Source organism: Mobula hypostoma, chromosome 17 (genome assembly GCF_963921235.1).
Source record: "Mobula hypostoma chromosome 17, sMobHyp1.1, whole genome shotgun sequence".
NCBI classification, from domain to species: domain Eukaryota; kingdom Metazoa; phylum Chordata; class Chondrichthyes; order Myliobatiformes; family Myliobatidae; genus Mobula; species Mobula hypostoma.
The window spans coordinates 61,293,054-61,313,036 of record NC_086113.1 but is presented as its reverse complement, the minus strand read 5'-3'; the positions used below and the strand labels follow the sequence as shown (position 1 = coordinate 61,313,036).

The 19,983-nt window shown below is 41.7% G+C and overlaps 1 protein-coding gene across 2 annotated transcripts in view; it reads left to right on the top strand.

Moving 5' to 3' along the window:
- Nucleotides 1–2,320: 2,320 nt before the first annotated feature.
- Nucleotides 2,321–19,983, top strand: part of retreg1 (reticulophagy regulator 1) — a 106,801-nt gene continuing 89,138 nt past the window's right edge. For both annotated transcript variants that reach the window (XM_063069986.1, XM_063069985.1), the window contains exons 1-3: nucleotides 2,321–2,582; nucleotides 3,102–3,208; nucleotides 11,438–11,468. In XM_063069986.1, the coding sequence (XP_062926056.1) occupies nucleotides 2,371–2,582; nucleotides 3,102–3,208; nucleotides 11,438–11,468 (350 nt within the window). In that variant the 5' untranslated portion in view covers nucleotides 2,321–2,370. The remainder of the gene's footprint in view (nucleotides 2,583–3,101; nucleotides 3,209–11,437; nucleotides 11,469–19,983) is intronic.

Here is a 19,983-nt window from a genome sequence, read left to right as displayed (position 1 = left end):
GTCCTGACGAAGGGTCTCGGCCTGAAACGTCGACTGCGCCTCTTCCTATAGATGCTGCTTGGCCTGCTGCGTTCACCAGCAACTTTGATGTATGTTGATCCACAAAAACTTGACATCTTCACCATTACTCTAAATTGTGACATAAATCTCACCCTGTTGCTTTTCATGATACCATTCTTCTTTGCACCCTTGCCTTGCTTCTTCACAAGATGCCAGATCACTGTTAATCCTTTCATTATCACTCTCACCCCCTCCTTCTCACAACCCAGTTCAACTTGGTATCTTCATCATTGCTCCAAATGGTGACATTAATCTCAACTCTCTCTCCAGTTTACTAATACTCCCTTTGCTTCATCACTTCACACTGTTGCTTCTTGAATTGCCAGTTAACCATTAATCCCTCATTCATAAATTAGCATTCATTTCAATTGGACACAAGTATAGAAGCATGAATATAATGCTAAGGCTTTATAAGGCATTGGAGTATTAAGCCCATATCTAAGCAATGATGTGATGGTGTCGGAGAGGGTCCATAGGAAGTTTACTGGAATTATTCCAGGAATGGAATCTGCCATTCTCACCTATCACCCCACCAGCATCTGCATCCAACACATAATTCTCTGCAACTTCTGCCATCCCCAACAGGATCCCGCCACTAAGTACGTCTTTCCCTCCCTACGTGACTCCCTTGTCCTTTCGCCCTTCCCCATTGATCTCCCTCCTGGCACTTTTCCTTGCAAGTGGAACAAGTGCTACACCTGCCCCTACACCTCCTCCCTCACTACCATTCAGGGCCCCAAACAGTCCTTCCAGGTGAGGCAATACTTCACCTGTGAGTCTGTTAGGGTCATATACTGTGTCCGGTGGTCCCAGTGTGGCCTCCTGTATATCGGTGAAACCAAACATAGATTGGGAGACTGCTTTGCCGAGCACCTAGCCATCCATTTTAATTCCACTTCCCATTCCCATAAGTCAATCCATGGCCTCCTCTACTGTCGCAATGAGGCTACACTCAGGACAGAGGAACAACATCTTATATTCCATCTAGGTAAGCTCCAACCTGATGGCATGAACAACAATTTCTCAAATTTACAATAATGGCCCCCCCCTTCACCATTCCCCATCCTCTTTTCCCTCTCTCACCTTATCTCCTTGCCTGCCCATCACCCTCCTCCGGTACGTCTTCCTGCTTTTCTTTCTTCCATGGCCTTCTGTCCTCTCCTATTGGACTCCCCCTTCTCCAGCCCTGTATCTTTCTCACCAATCAACACCCCAGCTTTTGTTTAATCCCTCCCCTTCCATTTCACCTCTGATCTTGTGTTTCTCTCTCCCTTCCCTCACCTTTTAACTCTACTCATCATCTTTTTTCTACGGCCCTGCCGAAGGATCTCAGCCAGAAACGTTGACTGCACTTTTTTCCAGCATTTTGTGTGTGTTGCCAGAGATGAAACAGTGAGTGTCCGAGGAGTATTTGTTTGCTCTGGGCTTGTACTCTCTGGAGTTTAGGTTGAAGGGGAATATCATTGAAAGCTACTGAATACTGAAAGGCCTAGATAGAGTGGATATGGATAGGAGCTTTTCTCTCCCAGCATCTCAGGTCATTCCCACTCACACAACTTCCCCTCACCTGGTCTCACCTATCCCCTCCCATCTTCATATATAATTTCCCCACACCACACACAACTTCCCCCTCACCTGGTCTCACCTATCCCCTCTCAGCTTCTTATATCATTACCCTCCCACCTTCCACCAACCTATCACCTCCTACCCACACAACTTCCCCCTCACCTGATCTCACCTATCACCTATCTGCTTTTTATTCTGACCTCTGCTCCCTTCCTTTCCAGTCTTGGTGAAGGGTATTGGCTAATAACTTTTACTGTTTATTCCCTTCCATAGATGCTGCCTGACTTACTAAGTTTCTCCAGTATATTGTGTGTGTGGATCAGTTCACCATTGCTCCCCTCTTCATTATACTTAACCCACTTCTTCCACTGACACTAATTCATCTCTTCCCATTCTGGTCCCAATCCTTCCACTGACAACGGCTCACTTTGGCTTCCTTCATCAATCTTGCCTCACTCAGTTCACTATTGCCTCATCACCGATCTGACTACACCCCTTCCCTCGAAGCAAGTCACCATCAGACCGAAATGACAATCGCCCAGCTGTCTGAGCGTGACGCCACGCGCCTCAGAACGCCCCTTCCCCCTCTGACGTCATGCTGACCGCACCCCGCCCTCTACCAATGGGCAGCCGAGGTGCTGCCACCCTCCTGACAATGACGCCTCCCCGTCACCAACAGAAGGACAGTGGGATGACGTCAGGGCGCGGGCGGCGGCGCGAGTAAACACAGCAGCAAAACAGAAGATGGCGAGTGCGGAGATGCAGGGTGCTGAGGAAGCGTCTGCCGTGGCCTTCAGTAGCCTGTCTCAGGGCGGTAGGGAGGGATTGTCAGAGCCGGGCTGGCCGGAGCCGGTTTCACTGTGGGGTCTGATCTTTAGCTGTCTGGAGACAGCCTTAAGCTGGCGGCGGCCGGGCTACAGCGCAGTGGTATTCCTGGGCTGCAACGCTCTGTTCTGGTAAGGCGGGGCTGGGTCCACGGATAACGGGAATTACTGATGGGTATTGGCCCGATGATTGGCCCTGGGTGACCTCTGTCACTTTTGGCCGCTCCGTTTAGATTGTCCTATTTCCTGGGGCTTTGTTAGCCTGTTCTTGTTGCAATGGGGTAAAGTGCAATGTGACTGGTTTTAAATATCCTCCTCCCTCTGGCTAAGTGTATTCCAGTGACAATGGTACGCTTTGGATAATGCATCGTCGTTCAGATTGCTGATTCAGTTATTCGGAACATCAAAGAGAAGCTGCCATGAGTTGCCTAAACGTCAATAATCCGATGTTGGTTGGGAGCCATTTATGAATGATTCTGTGCAATGTTTTTTTTTCTATTTCTAATGGATGTGCTGTTCATTACAGTGACCTGAGATGCATATACTCGAGATGTAATATTGAAAAACGAAAGCTCTTTTGAGCAATGTTCTCTTAAATACAAATAAACATAGCTGATGGTCGATGAGTTTTCAATTTCTTTGTTTCCCCAGGTTTCTTGCTTTAACACCATGGAGGCTATATTCCCTTTTTTCATTGGCCTTCCTTTTGCTGGTTGTTACGGAAAACATAAAGACTCTGACTTTGTATTTCATGAAAGGTAAGGAAGGATGCCTATATAACAAGTGTCAGTAACAGCGGCCTTGAGTTGCAATACCAGGTGTCGGGAATAGAGGGAGTCTTTCAATAACAATAACTCACGGGCCTGAGTTTAAAAGCCATCACCAAACACAAATTAAGTATTTAAGCTCTGTGATAATTTATCAATACATTCCGTGTAACATAACTTGTTGTTCCCGGAGTTTTTGTAATCATAAGAACTTCGTTTAAATATTAAAACATTAGAGACTGCAGGTGCTGGAAATCTGAATTAACAAAAAATGCTGGAGGAACTCTGGTTAAGGCAGCATCTGCAGAAGAAAATGAACAGCCAATGATTCGGGCCAGGAGTCTCATCACGGAAGGGGACAGAAGCAAGAATAAAATAGTAGGGGGAAGAGAAGAACAGGAACTGGTAGGTGATTGGTGAATCCAGGTAAGAGGGATAAGGAAAAAGGGAATAATGTGAGAAGGTGAGAGTTGATGAGTTGGGGAAAAGACAGGCTGAGAAAGAATGAATCTGATAGGAGAAGACAGTAGACTGTGGAATAAGGCAAGCCATTTTAATTATACTTTCCATTCCCACACTGATATATCTGTCTACAGCCTCCTCCAATGCCAAGTTGAAGCCAGACGCTCATTTTCTTCCATAGGTGCTGCCTGACCAGCTGAGTTCCTCAAGCATTTTGCGTGTTCTTTGCTTAAATGTTGTTTTTTAGAGTTTCCTGCATCCGATGTGAGATTACATTCACATTTTCTGGAGCTCTCATCAGAACACACCTTCATGTAAAATGGGTGGAAATTGGTGTGAAATTGCACTGCACAGTGTGTGCAATATGCTCAGGTAGAGGGACAGGGTAAAAATAAATTAACATGATGTTAATGTATTCTGTTAAAATAATAAATTACACCCAAAATATGAGTCCTGACAAAGGGTCTCGGTCCGAAACGTCGATTGTGCCTCTTCTAATAGATGCTGCCTGGCCTGCTGTGGTCCACCAGCATTTTGTGTGTGTTGCTTGAATTTCCAGCATCTGCAGATTTCCTCGTGTTGATGTGCCGCTTTGTATTTGCTTCGCACCTGACTGTGTATAGATGTGTGGGAAACTACAGACCAATATTACTTTTCTATCATACATTCTGACTATATCAAAAGTGATCTTTGTTTGCATAGAATTTGGCAGGCACAAGGAAATTTTGTAAGCAGAACAAATTGAATTGAAGGTTTAATTATTTTTATTTCAGCTAGTGCTAATAATACTGAACTTTCTATTTTTAGTTTCTATTCTGTTGAACTGTAATCATTTTATTTCTAGTATTGGTGCAAGAATCACTTGTGTCAGGTATATTTCTGTACTTGCAATTTATGTTTCAGTCTGTATTGTCCCATAGATTGGAATTCTAGGAAGAATTAATTTGTTTTTCTTGACCTAGTCTGACTATATTTTAGACTTTGTATCCAAGAAAATATTTTTAATACTGAAATATTATTCTTAAAAGGGTTAAAGCTATACATTTGGAAACTTTACTTCTGATCTGGGGACCAGTGTTTAATCCTGACATTGGGTAATGCCTGTGTGGAGTTTGCAGGTTTTCCCTATGAAGGTATGGGTTGTTCCAGTGTCGTCCTACCTCCCAAAAGTGCACTGGTAGATTATTGGTTACTGTAGGTTACCCCTCACAATAGGTAAGTGTCAAAACAAATGCAAAGGGAGTTGATGAGTATCTGAGAAAGTATAGATTCCAGGACTACAAAGAGGTAACAGGAGGAATGAGACTGGTGAGATTGTTCTTTTGGAAGCTGGCACAGACCTGATGAACCAAATGACATCCTCTGGTGTTGTAGTTATGACCTGAGTAACAGAGTGTTCAAAAAGGCGAGTAAATTAGAGCTCAAAAGGGAACCACTGCATTTGTGACGGACAGTACACCAGATTCAGCTGTTACTCTCTTTGACACCATGACATTTTATGTCAACAAAATGGTTCAAAGCCTCCAGCAAATGGCTTGCTGCCCAGAATCACTGGTTACTTCTCACTAAAGTCATGCTTACCTTGATCAGATCCAGTGGCCTCTCTTTTCTCAAGGAAGGCAGAACTAACCTGTTTGACAAGGCTTCAAACTGAAAAGTTAGGAAAAGCTACATCAGTGCAGACATGTCCCAAGGCTAAATAATTGGACATATAATGATTACCTTTGATAAATAAACTCTTCTTGGTTAGTCCTCATCCAGTCAGGTTTCCCCTGCCCCACCTTGTTTACAATCGAATTACAGTTCTTACTTAGAGGGAGATCTTTGTCTTTGTTGAAATTCTTTTTCTCTACTAGGGGTGATTGATAAGTTCGTGGCCTAAGGTAGAAGGAGTCAATTTTAGAAAACCTAGCACATTTATTTTTCAACATAGTCCCCTCCTACATTTACACACTTAGTCCAGTGGTCGTGGAGCATACAGGTCCCTTCTTTGTAGAGGTCGGCATCTTGGACCTCCAGAAAGTGGTCCACAGCAGGGGTGATTGATAAGTTTGTGGCCTAAAGTAGAAGGAGATGAGCTATTAACGTCAAACTTTCTACATAATCACTCAGAGTTGAACTGCACATGCACGTAACGAGAGCTGTATAACTCATCTACTGCTACCCTAGGCTGCGAACTTATCAATTATCCCTGCTGTGGACCACTTTCTGGAGGTCCAAGACGCCGACTTCTACAAAGAAGGGATCCGTATGCTCCACGACTGCTGGACTAAGTGTGTAAATGTAGGAGGGGACTATGTTGAAAAATAAATGTGCTAGGTTTTCTAAAATTGACTCTTTCTACCTTGGGCCACGAACTTATCAATCACCCCTCATAGTTTTATTTAAACTGTTTCCTTTACCAGGTGGTCCCAAAAGCCATTGGCACAGCACAGTAGTTTTGTGCCATTGAATTAAATCCTGTGGCCTTTGGTGAATGCAGTGTTCTGCTGTTGCAGACTACCTAAATGGATACACCTCCTGTGCTCCTTGATGTGGGTTTCCACTGTGTGTTCTGTCTGGCCAATATACACTGCTCCGCATTCACAAGGAATCCTGTAAATGCCAGCTGTCTTGAGTCCCAGGTTATCTTTGACCCACATAAGCTGTGATTTGAGCTTCCTTATGGGTTTGTGGATGGTATTAATCTGGTATTTCTTCCGTACCTGGTGATCCTTCCAGGAACCATTGAAATATAGGGAATTTGGGTAGTAGTGATGAATTCCTCCTTGTTGTTAAGTTTTCTGGTTTTTCCGTCTGCCCTTTTAAGGGCCTGATTGATTTCCTTCACCTTGCAGCCATTCTGTAGGAATGTCATGCGTAATTGTCCTGGGATTCAGGATGGCTGGCGTTTACAGGATTCCCTGTAAATGCAGAGCAGCGTATACCGGCCAGATGGGACACATGGTAGAAACCTGGATCAAGGAGCACAGGAGGTGTATGCATTTGGGTTACCTGGGGAAAGCAACAGTAGCAAAACATTGTATTCGCAAAGGTCATAGGATTATCTCCTGTGCTGTGCCAGTGGTTTATGGGACTGTCTGGTGAAGGAAGCCATTGAAATAAAACTAGAGGAAAAGAATTTTAACAAAGACTAAAGTCTTGTTCTTTTCTTTCTTTTTAAATCTTTTTATTAAATAAGTATACAAAAAGGTAAGCCATATAGACACTAATACACTGTTAGAATATAATAAAATTACAGAAGATATTAATACAAAAAAAATACTACAAACAATGTAATTTAAACATAACATACCAAGGTAACATAATAGTATACTAATTTTATATATATATCAATAGAGAAAAGGAAAAAAAAACCCCAAAAAAACCCACCGTGCAACTAACTAAAAGCAAAGCAAAGCAATGGGCTAACTTGAAACCAAACAGAGTTAAACTTAAAATCACGTCCTCAATCCCGACCTCCATTAAAAACAGTAAAAAAAAACAAGAAGGGTATATATTACATTAAATGAAAATATTGAATAAAAGATCTCCAAGTCTGTTCAAATTTAAATGAGGAGTCATAAAGATTGCTTCTAATTTTCTCCAGATTCAAGCATAATATCGTCTGAGAAAACCAAAAAAAGGTAGTTGGAGCATCAAGCTTAATCCATGTCAGAAAGGTGCATCGGCTATGATTTATAATATTATTATGAAACTTAGGAAAGCTCCATTTGATAAGATTAGGGTAGATTGGGAACAGGAATTGGGGTTTACCATTTCCGTGGATGACTGGGGGCAGATTTTACAATTAGTCAATACTTCCTCTATCTGTGCTAATCATTCCCTAATTCAATTTAAAGTTGTTCATAGAGCACATATGTCCAAAGATAAGTTAGCGCGCTTTTATTCTCATATTAATCCTTTTTGTGATAGATGTCCGGGGCAGATAGCCTCTTTAACTCATATGTTTTGGTCTTGCCCTACTTTGGAAACTTTTTGGAGAGACATTTTTAATATTATCTCCAAGGTATTGAATATAGATATCTCTCCTCACCCTATTACTGCTATCTTTGGACTACCTAAAATTTCCAGTAATCTCTCCCCTTCAGCCCATAGAATGATTGCATTTCTTACTTTAATGGTGAAAAGATGTATCTTACAACATTGGAAAGTCTTGTTCTAAGTAAGAACTGGAATTGGATTGTAAACAAGACGGGACAGCGGAAACCTGAGTGAATGAGGATTAACCAATCAGGAGGGACGGACAACAGGGGTATAAATACCTGTACCTGGCTCGAAGCCCTGGAATAGACATGCCCAAGCTTCATCCCTGATGAAGATGGCAGAGTTTGTCATTGAAACATTGGTTAAAATCAATACCTGTACCTGGCTGGAAGCCCAGGAAGAAGTTATTCATCATAAACACTTCACTTGTGAGGCAACACTTCACTTGTGAGTCTGTTGGGGTCATCTATTGCATCCGGTTCTCCCAGTGCGGCCTCCTCTACATTGGTGAGACCCGACACAGATTGGGGGACCACTTTGTCGAGCATCTCCGCTCCATCCGCCACAATAGACAGGATCTCTTAGTTGCCACCCACTTCAACTCTGCTTCCCATTCCCATTCGCATATGTCTATGCATGGCCTCCTCTACTGCCATGATGAGGCCAAACTTAGGTTGGAGGAGCAACACCTCATATACTGTCTGGGTAGTCTCCAGACCCTTGGCATGAACATTGAATTCTCCAACTTTCGGTAATTCCCTCCTCCTCCCTTCCCCCATCCCAGTTTCACTCTGCCTCCTCCCCCAGCTGCCTATCACCTCCCTCATGGTTCTGCCTCCTTCTACTACCCATTGTGCTTTCCTCTATTCCTTCTTCACCTTTCCTGCCTATCCCCTCCCTGCTTCCCCTCCCCCACCCCTTTATCTTTCCCCTTACTGGTTTTTCACCTGGAACCTACCAGCCTTCTCCTTCCCACCCTCCCCCCACCTTCTTTATAGGGCCTCTGCCCCCTCCCTCTTTAGTCCTGACAGAGGGTCTCGGCCCAAAACGTTGACCGTTTGTTTCCACGGATGCTGCCCGACCTGCTGAGTTCCTCCAGCGTGTTGTGCGTATTTATTCATCAGATATGCTGGGAAAAAAACAGATCCTTTTTCAAATACCTGTGATACTTTGTTCATTTCTAAATTATCCAAAAAACCCCCCACAAAAAAACAACAACGTAAAACCTGTGTGTGTGTGTGTGTGTGTGTGTGTGTGTGTGTGGGGTGGGGGGGGAGAAGTGGGATTCAAAAACAGTTAAATACTCTTATATGAACTCAAATCATAAAGTGTACATCACCTTGTTCATAGAAGATTATAGCACTGGACAGGCCATTCACCCATGATGTTGTGCTGATCTTGGGTGCCAATTTATACTAATTGTCCTGCCATGTATAATCCACATCCCTCAATTTCCTCTATATCCCTCCATTCCCCTCATATTCATGTGTTTATCTAAAAGCCTCTTAAACTCCACCAAGCTACCTGCTTCTACTATTACTATTCCGGGCACCTACTGCTCTCTGCTTAAACAAAAACTTGCTCCTCACATCACTTTTAAACCTCCCCTCTCTACCTTTAAATGCATGACTTCTGATGTTTGACATTTGTCACAGTTTGTCCAACCTTTCCTTATAGCTTATACCTAATAATACAGGCAATGTCCTGGTAAACCATTCATTCCACGGTATTCATATCCTTCCTATAATGGGTGACCAGAACTGCATGCAATACTCTAAGTGCAGTCTGACTAAAATTTTGTATAGCTGTAGTATTACTTCCCTATTCTTATACTCAACACCCCACTAATGAAGGCAAGCATGCCATATGCTTTCTTTATGACCTAATCTACTTACCTAGTCTAGTAATTTAGTAACTTACTTAGATGTGTCTCTTGCAGCATTTCTTTTCCATTAAAAGATATGTTATTCCTCTGCTCGTACCAACATTTCACAGCCCAAGTACCAAAAACATGGAACGTATTGCTCCATCACTTCGGAGTCCATACTAGAGCATGGTGCTTTTGTTGTTTGGTGATTAGCTGTGCTAAACTTTGGGAACACAAACAAAATGTTGAAGGAACTCAGCAGGCCAGGCAGCATCTATGGAAAAAAGTACAGTCGATGTCTCGGCCCGAAATATTGACTGTACTTTTTTCCATAGTTGCTGCCTAGCCTGCTGAGTTCCTCCAGCATTTTGTGTATGTTGCTTGGATTTCCAGCGTCTGCAGATTTTCTCTTGTTTGTGACTGGTTTACTAAACTTCGGGACTTCCGTTTTCATGCATTGCTAGAAGGAATTCTGAACATCCTCAAATTCTGAAAGCAGGTTAAGTTGTCTGGTTTTCAATAGAAAGTTGGGGCCAATTTTGTTTTGTTGTTGTTGATGCTATTGTAATGTGAAAAATACTGTTTTTGTTTATACCCTTTGCTTAAACACCCTTCCTACCTTTATTTTAGAAACATTTGGAGAGATGGGATTTATTGAAGTGAAGGTATCTTACACAAATTTTCCTATACTGTGTAATGTAGAAAGTATAAATTATTACAACCAAGTCTGGTGCATCCTAAGTGGATTCCTGTGCTGTGTTTTTTCCAGTTGCAGGCATTATTGCAAGTCACTATTAACAGGAAACAAAATGAAAGAAAATCTGTGGCAACTACTACTCACCTGCCTTAATAGTGTCACTTTCTGTCTGATTTACTTCTGAAGTTATGTATTTGCATTTTAATTTTGTACACCTGTAAATAATACCTAACTAATGCAGTCTGTTACTGATTGTTTTATAAAGCAGCATCTATCCTTTTCATCTGCTTCAACATTGCTGTCATTTTTTAATTGTTTTTGATTGTGTGCCATCAAATTTCTAGGTCAATCAAAATATTTGCCTGTAGCTCAGCACAATGTGCTTCATGCTCTTTTGTTAACTTTAAACAAGTGCATTTCAATTCTGATTAATAAACATTTCTGTTTTTGAGGTAATTACTTTCTTGAAACCCAGGTAGATCTTTGATGTACATTCATTTGCCAATAAATGGGAAATTTAATGTTTGAAGGTAATAAGTTTAGAACATAGAATAGGAACTAGAAAACCTACAGCACAATACAGGTCCTCAGCCTACAATGCTGTGCCGAACATGTACTTACTTTAGAAATTACCTAGGGTTACCCGTAGCCGTCTATTTTTCTCAGCTCCATGTACCTATCCAAGAGTCTCTTAAAAGACCGTATTGTATCCGCCTCCACCACTGTCACTGGTAGCCCACTCCACACACTCACCACTCTCTGCATAAAAAAAAAGTTACCCCTGACATCTCCTCTGTACCTACTTCCAAGCATCTTAAAATTGTGCTTTCTCGTGTTAGCCATGTCAGCCCTGGGAAAAAGCCTCTGTCTATCCACACGACTGATGAGCAATAATCCTGAAACCTGTCAATATCAGCTCAATTATGCAAGGTTTCCTTGACAATATTCTGTAAATGGATTAGTTATAGTTTTCTGATCACCAAAGGCTTAGCAAGGACCAGGTATTGTGAATTCTTTTGGTAATAATCCGAACACAGTATGTGAAATGTAATTAAATTAAAAACCAATTCTTTTGCAAAGTCTCTTTTATTTTTATCTTTACAATCCGAATGTAAATGGTATCATATTTATTGTAACATAACATTGTATACAACAGTAATGAAATTGATTTATTTGTGGTTTTACTAATACTGTGTCTTTTCATTAGGGTGGAAGAAAAGCAAGAGCATTGACGAAAGGTATGTTCAGTGAGAAATTCTCCGTGTCTTTTGAACTGGATGACTTTTAAATTTCCATCATTTCTTGAGCTAGTGATTTTAAGTGGCCAATTTATGTTCTTTATTGTGATATTGTTAGAAACATAGAGAACCTACAGCACAATACAGGCCCTTCGGCCCACAATGCTGTGCCGAACATGTACTTACTTTAGAAATTACCTAGGGTTACCCATTGCCTTCTATTTTCTAAGCTCCATGTACCTATCCAGGAGTCTCTTAAAACAGGGGTCCCCAACCTTTTTTGCACCGTGGGCCGGTTTAATATTAACAATATTCTTGCGGACCCGGGGGGGGGGGGCGGTGTTCAAGTAGGGTTAAACTCACCTCAACATGTCTTTTACAGTTAGCCAACTTTCTCACTCCCAAATAAGGGACAAAAGCAGCAGGCAAATACAGGACACTTAAGTTTACCCCGAGAAAGACTACCATGACCATGAAGCCTTGCGCGGGCACCTGTGTGCGCATGCGTGTACGTGCCGATTTTTTTTCAATTCGGTTTTGGTTTAATCTTCCCGATTCTGTTAAGTGAAACTACACTGTAGATATATTATTTCTACTTTATATAGGCTGTGTATTTATCATATCATTCCTGCTGTTACTATATGTTAGTGTTATTTTAGGTTTTATGTGTTATTTGGTAGGTTATTTTTGGGGTCTGGGAACGCTCAAAAATTTTTCCCATATAAATTAATGGTAATTGCTTCTTCGCTTTACGCCATTTCCGCTTACAAACGGTTTCATAGGAATGCTCTACCTTAGCGGGGGAAATACGGGACAAGGGCGGTCCCGTATGGGACAAACCAATTTAGCCCAATATACAGGATGTCCCGGCAAATACGGGACAGTTGGCAACCCTATGTTCAAGTTCAACAGTACGTGACAGGGAATGAGGAAAGGTGCAGATGACTCATATCTTTTCCTCGCGGCCTGGTTGCACATGCTTTGCGGCCCAGTGCCAGTCCGTGGCCCGGTGGTTGGGGACCACTGTCTTAAAAGACCCTATTGTATCTGCCTCCACCACTGTTGTTCACATCATACTCCCCACCCCTACCCCTCAACATACATACAACACTGTGAAGGTGTGTTTGTTCAGTATGTATAAAATACTTTTGGAAAACAACGCTCACATTATAACTGGAGTAGAGGAGCAGTGAGACTTAGCTATGCAGATACTGTGGCAATTGGTTAAGTTGATGAGGCATGGTGGGGGGAGAAACCTCACTGACATGGACTAGCTTGGCTGAATGGTCTGTTTATGTTTTATTTGATTTGCCTGGATGATAGATATTTGCATCCATAAAAAAAGAGTGTAGATGCAAAAAGAGACCTGAATTTATCTAGTCCTGATGAAGGGTCTCAGCCTGAAACGTTGACTGTACCTCTTCCTAGAGATGCTGCCTGGCCTGCTGCATTCACCAGCAACTTTGATGTGTGTTGCTTGAATTTCCAGCATTTGCAGAATTCCTCGTTTTTGAATTTATACAGTGTTTTTCAGGAATATCAACTTATTTTACACCAGTCAAAGTATGACATGTTGTAATCAAGGAAATAAGACTCTCACACACAGCAATGTTATAATAATCGGGGAATTTGTTCTCATAATGCAGATTGGGGATTAAATCTGCTCTTCAAAATGATGTCACAGTTTCTTTTTTTGTCCACCCAAGAGAGCAGGAGGAACATCATTTAACATCTCATATAAAAGACTGAACCTCTGACAGCATAACACTTCCTCAGTGTTATACTGGAGTTTTGGCCAAGGAGGCAATATTCATTTTTTAAGGAATTTAGGACACAGTTGGAAAGTGGTGCACGATTTCAAATTCTGCATTATATTTATCAACTGTTTTTCTTCAACTAGTCAAATCCCTCTTAATTCCACTTACTTAGTTTTTCCCTCACTGGAACTGAGGCTATTCTGATGTGAACTGCTCAAGGTTATGACTGGGTTTAAGATGAACAGTTCAAAAGATGGTGCATGTTGTTCTGTTGCGTTATGAAGTGCATTTCAGTCTGAGCCATTTCAGTTAATTTGTCAATTACCCTTCTTTAATTTTGCTAGGAATAAGGATGTTTTTAGAGCTTTTATTACTATTCAGATCTCTTCCCATAGTGAAGTGGTCCATGCCTGAGTGAATTGTGATAATAATTAATCACATTAGTCTGTTTTAAAAATATTGATTGAAAAATAAATATTGTTCAGGACACTGGGGAGAATTCAGGTTTCGGCTGTAGAATAACAAAATACTTCTTGTCACTTAAGTTCCTGGCAATGACCATCTCCAACAAGAGATTCTAATCATTGCCAATTGCTGAATCACACCTCATTATTATCAAGGGATTGTGAATGGAAGTTGCCAACGAACTTGACTTTAACTTGTCCAATCACCTAAGTATTGAGGCCAGGTTCAACCACGTTTATTCTACAATAGGTGTCCTCCCTCATGACTCCTCAAAGTCTTTCCATCACCTCCTTGGCAAACATTAGCAGTATAATGGAGAACTTTCCATTTATCTGGATGAGTGTAACTCTGAGCTCGAGACTCAGTCAGTTTCACATCCAGTGCACACTTAGTCATGTTGTAACACCCACAAGGAATTCTCCAAGGTTTCTTCGACATTAGAATAGTACACTTAGTAGAGCCACTGCCTCGCAGTGCTAGAGACCCAGGTTCACTTCTGACCTCAGGTGCGGTCTGTGTGGCGTTTGCATGTTTCCCATGTGACTAAGTGGCCATGTGGATTTCCTCTAGGTATACTAGCTTCCTCCCATATTCAAAAGATGTGTGGGTTAGTAGTTGGCCCTTGTAAATTGTTCCTTGTGTGTGGGTGAGTGGTGTAATCTTGGGGCAGTTGATGAGAATGTGGGAGAAAGGATTACTGTTGGATTTATCTAAAAGGGTTGTTGGTGGTTGGTGTGGACTTGATGAGCTGAACTAGTTTCCACGTTGTATCGCTCACACTCTATGTTCAGGAAAGACAAGTAGCAACTGCATAGGAACATCATTACGAGCAAATTGCTTTCCATGTTATACAGATCACCTTGATTTGAATGTATATTGCTGTCCCTTACCATCACTTAGGAGTAGTTTTACCACTGGTACTTCAGACCATTAAAGAAGGCTACTGCTTGTTTGAAGACACTTAAAGATGGGTAAGAAATGTGGCATTTGCCAGTGACACCCACACTCTGTTAGGGTATGAATTAAATGCATACAGAAGGCAAAAAGGATGGTAAAAATTTCAAAAAGGATTGAGGGGAACTAACATTAAAGCAATGTTTTGCAATTATAATAAGGAAGAAATAAATAGTTGAGTAATATAGATGTATTAAAAGCAAAGTAAGTAAATACCATTCTCCTCAACTTCTGCCATCTCCAAAGGGATCCTACCGCTGAACACATCTTTGCTCCTCCTCACTTAATGCTTTCCACAGGGATTGCTCCCTCCACAATTCCCTTGTCCATTTGTCCCTCCCCACTAATCTCCCTCCCAGGCTCCCTGAATGTAGCCAAAGTGCTACACCTGCCCATTCACCTCCTCCTTCACCTCCGTTCATGGCCCCAAACAGACGTACCAGATGAGGCAACACTTCACCTGCAAATCTGCTGTGGTGATTAGAAGAATATGGGCTCAGGGCATGATGCAACAAGTGTCAATTCTTTAAATCAAGCATCACATACTGTTGTCATATCACTGATGCACAAGGATTACACGAGTGGGCTGAGAAAATTCTAGCAGTGATGGATGCCCTAAGACCAAAGGACATGTCATAATTGTGGTCCTTTTTAAAATTTGTCAAATACTGTAAAAGGTTTCCACCCCTTTAAACTCATTACAACAGATCAGGTAGAAATAGCAATGGCCAAAGCAGAGTGAAGTGGCTTTCCAAAAGATACAGGAAATGGTGATGTCAGACACTGTCTTACACGTTATCATCCGCATTGTCCAGTGAAGCTTGCCTGTGACCCCTCACCTTATAGGTGCAGTCATGTCACATGTTGTGAGTGATGGGAGTGAACACGCCATTGCATCACATTCCCTTGTTACTGTAGAGAAAAATTACACATGGATTGACAGAGGCCTTGAGTCTGGTTTGGGGTGTAAAACATTTCAAACAGTACATGATTGGGAGAGAGTTTACTTCATTACTGATCATCAACCACTAGTGTCCAATTTCAGTCCACAGAGGGGTTTTCCACTAATAGCAGCAGGGCAAATGCAGAGATGGTCTCTGTTTTTTGGAGGACACAATTACAAGATTGGATTCAAAAAGATAGCAAATCATGGAAATGCTGATGGGTTGTCCTATTTACTCTTGGAGAAAGAAATACCTAAAAAAAAAGTTATGGAATACACTCCTCTCGACATATTCTCCCTATTGCAAATAGAAAGTCTGCCTATTACAGCAGAGATGATCCAAAGGGAAAGCAGACTGTCTTAGATCTACGTGGCCATCTAACAGCAGAGATTCCAGTTCCCCCATTTTTACCTGCAACTGGAAGAACTTACCCTTGATAGGGGTCGCCTTAGGTGGGGAATGAGAGTTGTTGTACCATCCAAGCTGAGAGCTAAAGTGTTGGAGGAGCTACATGCCGGTCATCTAGATGTGATCAAAATGAAAGAGTTGGCTCAAAGCTTTGCCTGGTGGTCTGGATAGATCAGCAGATTGAGCAGTTTGCCATGCACTGTTTGAGATGTCAAGAGCAGTGCCTCTCCATCCCTGGGAATGGCTGCATTGCCCTGGCAGAAAATTCAAGTGGATTTTGTCACTTGAATCATGAGCACAAATTTCTTGGTGGCTGTGGATGCAGCTACAAAGTGTCAAGAGGTGTTCCCAATAGCCTCCATTACAGCCTTGCAGACTGTTGGTGTGTTGATAAGCTTCTTTCATGGATCCCTGCAGTCACGCTTGGATCTCTTCAACTTGAATCTCAGAAAGAGTATGCAGAACAAATAGAAACATAGAAAACCTACAGCACAATACAGGCCCTTCAGCCCCACAATGCTATGCCGAACATGTACTTATTTAGAAATTACGTAAGCTTACCCATAGCCGCCTGTTTTTCTAAGCTCCATGTACCTATCCAGGAGTCTGTTAAAAAACGCTATTGTATCTGCCTCCACCACTGTCACCGCCAGCCCATTCCACGCACTCACCACTCTCTGCGTAAAAAAACTTACCCCTGACATCTCCTCTGTACCTACTTCCAAGCACCTTAAAACTATGCCTTCTCATGCTAGCCAATTCAGCCCTGGAGAAAAGCCTCTGACTATCCACACGATCAATGCCTCTCATCATCTTGTACACCTCTATCAGGTCACCTCTCATCCTCCATCGCTCCAAGGAGAAAAGGCCAAGTTCACTCAACCTATTCTCATAAGGCATGCTCCCCAATCCAGGCAACATCCTTGTAAATCTACTCTGCACCCTTTCTATAGTTTAAACATCCTTCCTATAGTGAGATAGGTGACCAGAACTGAGCACAGTATTCCAAGTGGGGTCTTACCAGGGTCCTATATAGCTGTAACATTACTTCTTGGCTCTTGAACTCAATCCCTCGGTTGATGAAGACCAATACACCATACACCTTCTTAACCACACAGTCAACCTGCGCAGCAGCTTTGAGTGTCCTATGGACTCGGACCCCAAGATCCCTCTGATCCTCCACACTGCCAAGAATCTTACCATTAATACCATATTCTGCCATCATATTTGACCTACCAAAGCTGAGACAAGTTGAGGACTCCTCAAACAAAGAGTTTGGATGTTTCAGTCCTGGCAGGGGACTACAGAGGTGAGCAAAAGTGGGTACTTGGAAAGATTAAAGACAGAACTGACCCACTTTTTTACACAGTGGAGATTGTGTGTTGTCATCTGGAGATGACACTTGGCTCAGTTGAGGAGGGCAGAGTCAATTGTTATAGAAGAACAATTCTATGCCGGTCATCTAGAAAATGAAAGAGCTTTCAGAACCACTTTCTGTGGTTCCAGAGTCAACTCTTACAACCATCACAGAGGAGGACCCAGAACCTGAAATTGTCTGACCTGTCAAACCGAGTGACACCCTTGTAAGGAAAAATGTTATCACGGTAGTAAGAGTGACCATCTACAGTGATGAAATCTTTAGGCCTGAAAGGGACAATTTAAAATTTAATATGCTGTGGACGTCTATATAGTAGTTATATTACTTATGTTTATCTATGTATCTATCTATATCTATCTATATATATATATATATATAGACACACTTTGATGAAGTATTCATCCCCTTCAACTATTTGTACATTTTACTGTCTCATTTTCTAAATTTAAAATAGATTGAAGTAGGAATTTTGAGCTAATCTACAAAATATTGTGCACCATGTCAAGTCAAAAGAAAACATTCAAGACAAGTCAGGGAAATGATAATTGAGAAGCACGAATCTGGGAAAGGGTACAAGACCATCTCAAATACACTGAACATACCTTAGAGCTTAGTGCAGTTCATCTTGAAAAAGTGGAAAGAATGTGAAACCACGCCACACTGGGTCAGGCTGCTCATCTAAACTTAGTCGCTGGAGGAGAATGACACTTGTAATTCTGAGTGACTTGTAACAGACACTCTGAGTGAGTTGCAGAAGTCAGTGGCTGCAAATGAAGATGAAGTTCATGCTCCACAATATCTAAGGCTTTGCACAAGAGGTATATTTATGGAAGAGTGGCAAGGAAGAAGCCCTGGCTAAAAACAAAAGCATATCTTTGCCTTAAAAACTTTGCAAAGTTTCACTTAAAAGTTACTGTAAAGATGTGGAAGAGAGTGTTGTGGTTGGATGAGACTAAAGTGGAACTTTTTGGCCTCAACATGAAGCTCTGTGGCGTAAATCTAAAGCCTGATTTATACTTCTGTGTCAAATCTATGCCGTAGGTACCGTATATCCTATGCTGTAGGGTGACGTGCACCTCCCCAAAAAAGTAACTCACGTGTTGTGGCGACACAGACTGCAACAACTGTGATTGGTCCGCTTGGTAGCATTGCATTTCCTCCTACACATTTCTGGTTGCTTTTCTCTGCCATGTCTGTACACTGATGCAAAATAAATGGTTGGAGACGATGAAGCAAATCGTCAAATCTACCTGCCGACATCCAAAAATATTTGAAATACATTTCCTCGTCCATGTCTGTCATGAAGAAACTCAACATAGTGGCATAAAAACCCCACCATCAACTAACGTTTTGGTAGTGAATTGCAGAGTGATGCAGACACAACAATGCATGCTCACTACAGCGTAGAGTTACGCAGAAGTATAAATCAGGCCTGCAGCATAGCCCGTACGCAAAAGTATAAATCAGGCTTAACACGGCATATCAGCCAGGTAACAACATCCCTACTGTAAAGTATGGTGAAGGTAGCATCTTGCTATGGGGATGTTGCAGTAGGGATGGAAAACTGGTCAGAATTGATGGGAAGGTAAATGCTGCTAAATACACAAAGATCCTGGATAAAAACCTGCTATCCTCTGCTAGGATGTTTAAACTGGGGAGGAAGTTCAACTTTCAGCTGGACAACAACCCAAAGCACACTGTCAGAGCAACCATGGAGTGGCTTCAAATGAAGAAATTGATGTCCTTAAATGACCCAGTAGAAGTCCTTAATCTTAATTTGATTGAATATCTCTGGCAAGCACTCAGGGTTGCCTGTGCACCCTCACTCCCCAACTAACATGGCACAGCTTGAGCAATTTTGCAAGGAGGAATGGACAAATCTTGCTCGATCATGCTGTACATTGCGAATAGAGATTTGTCAAAAAAGACTTCTGGCTGTAATTGCTGCAAGAGGTGGTTCAGTGAAGTACTCAGCAAAGGGGGTTGAATACTTTTGAAGTGATAACGTTTCAGGTTTTGAATTTTTAGTTTTTTATGCTTTACAATTTTCTTTTTTGAGCTCTGCTGTAAAAAAGAAAGTATGTGATTCACAAATAAAAATTCTCAATTAAATTGATCAAATTCCCTGTAGTATTTATGTGAACAAAGAGTTGGGGGCTGAATAGTTTTACAAGGCACTGTATTTTTGAAACTAACTAGACATGTTATCCTCTGTTTTTATTTAAATTACTTTTTGGAGGTACAAAACATATCAATTCTGATACAGGGTTTCGAACCAAAATGCTGACAATTTATTTTCTCCAACTGATGCTGCTCGGCATGCTGAGTTCTTCCAGAGATTATTTTGTAAGTTAAGAATGGAACTTGTGGCTCAAAGCTTGACATCCATGAACTGTTCTGATTTCACTAACTGTAAACTATGGACTGCCAGGTCCCTGACTCGAAGATTACCATTAGAGATGGAGAATTAGTTCAGTGAAGAGATCAATTGAACAATGTAGGAACCAGCACCAGGCATTCTGAGAATGAAGTTGTGACTGGGTAAACTCAAGTGCAGAACTATGTTTATGCTAAGCAGCTGAAGTAGCATGCTACAGACAGACCTAAGC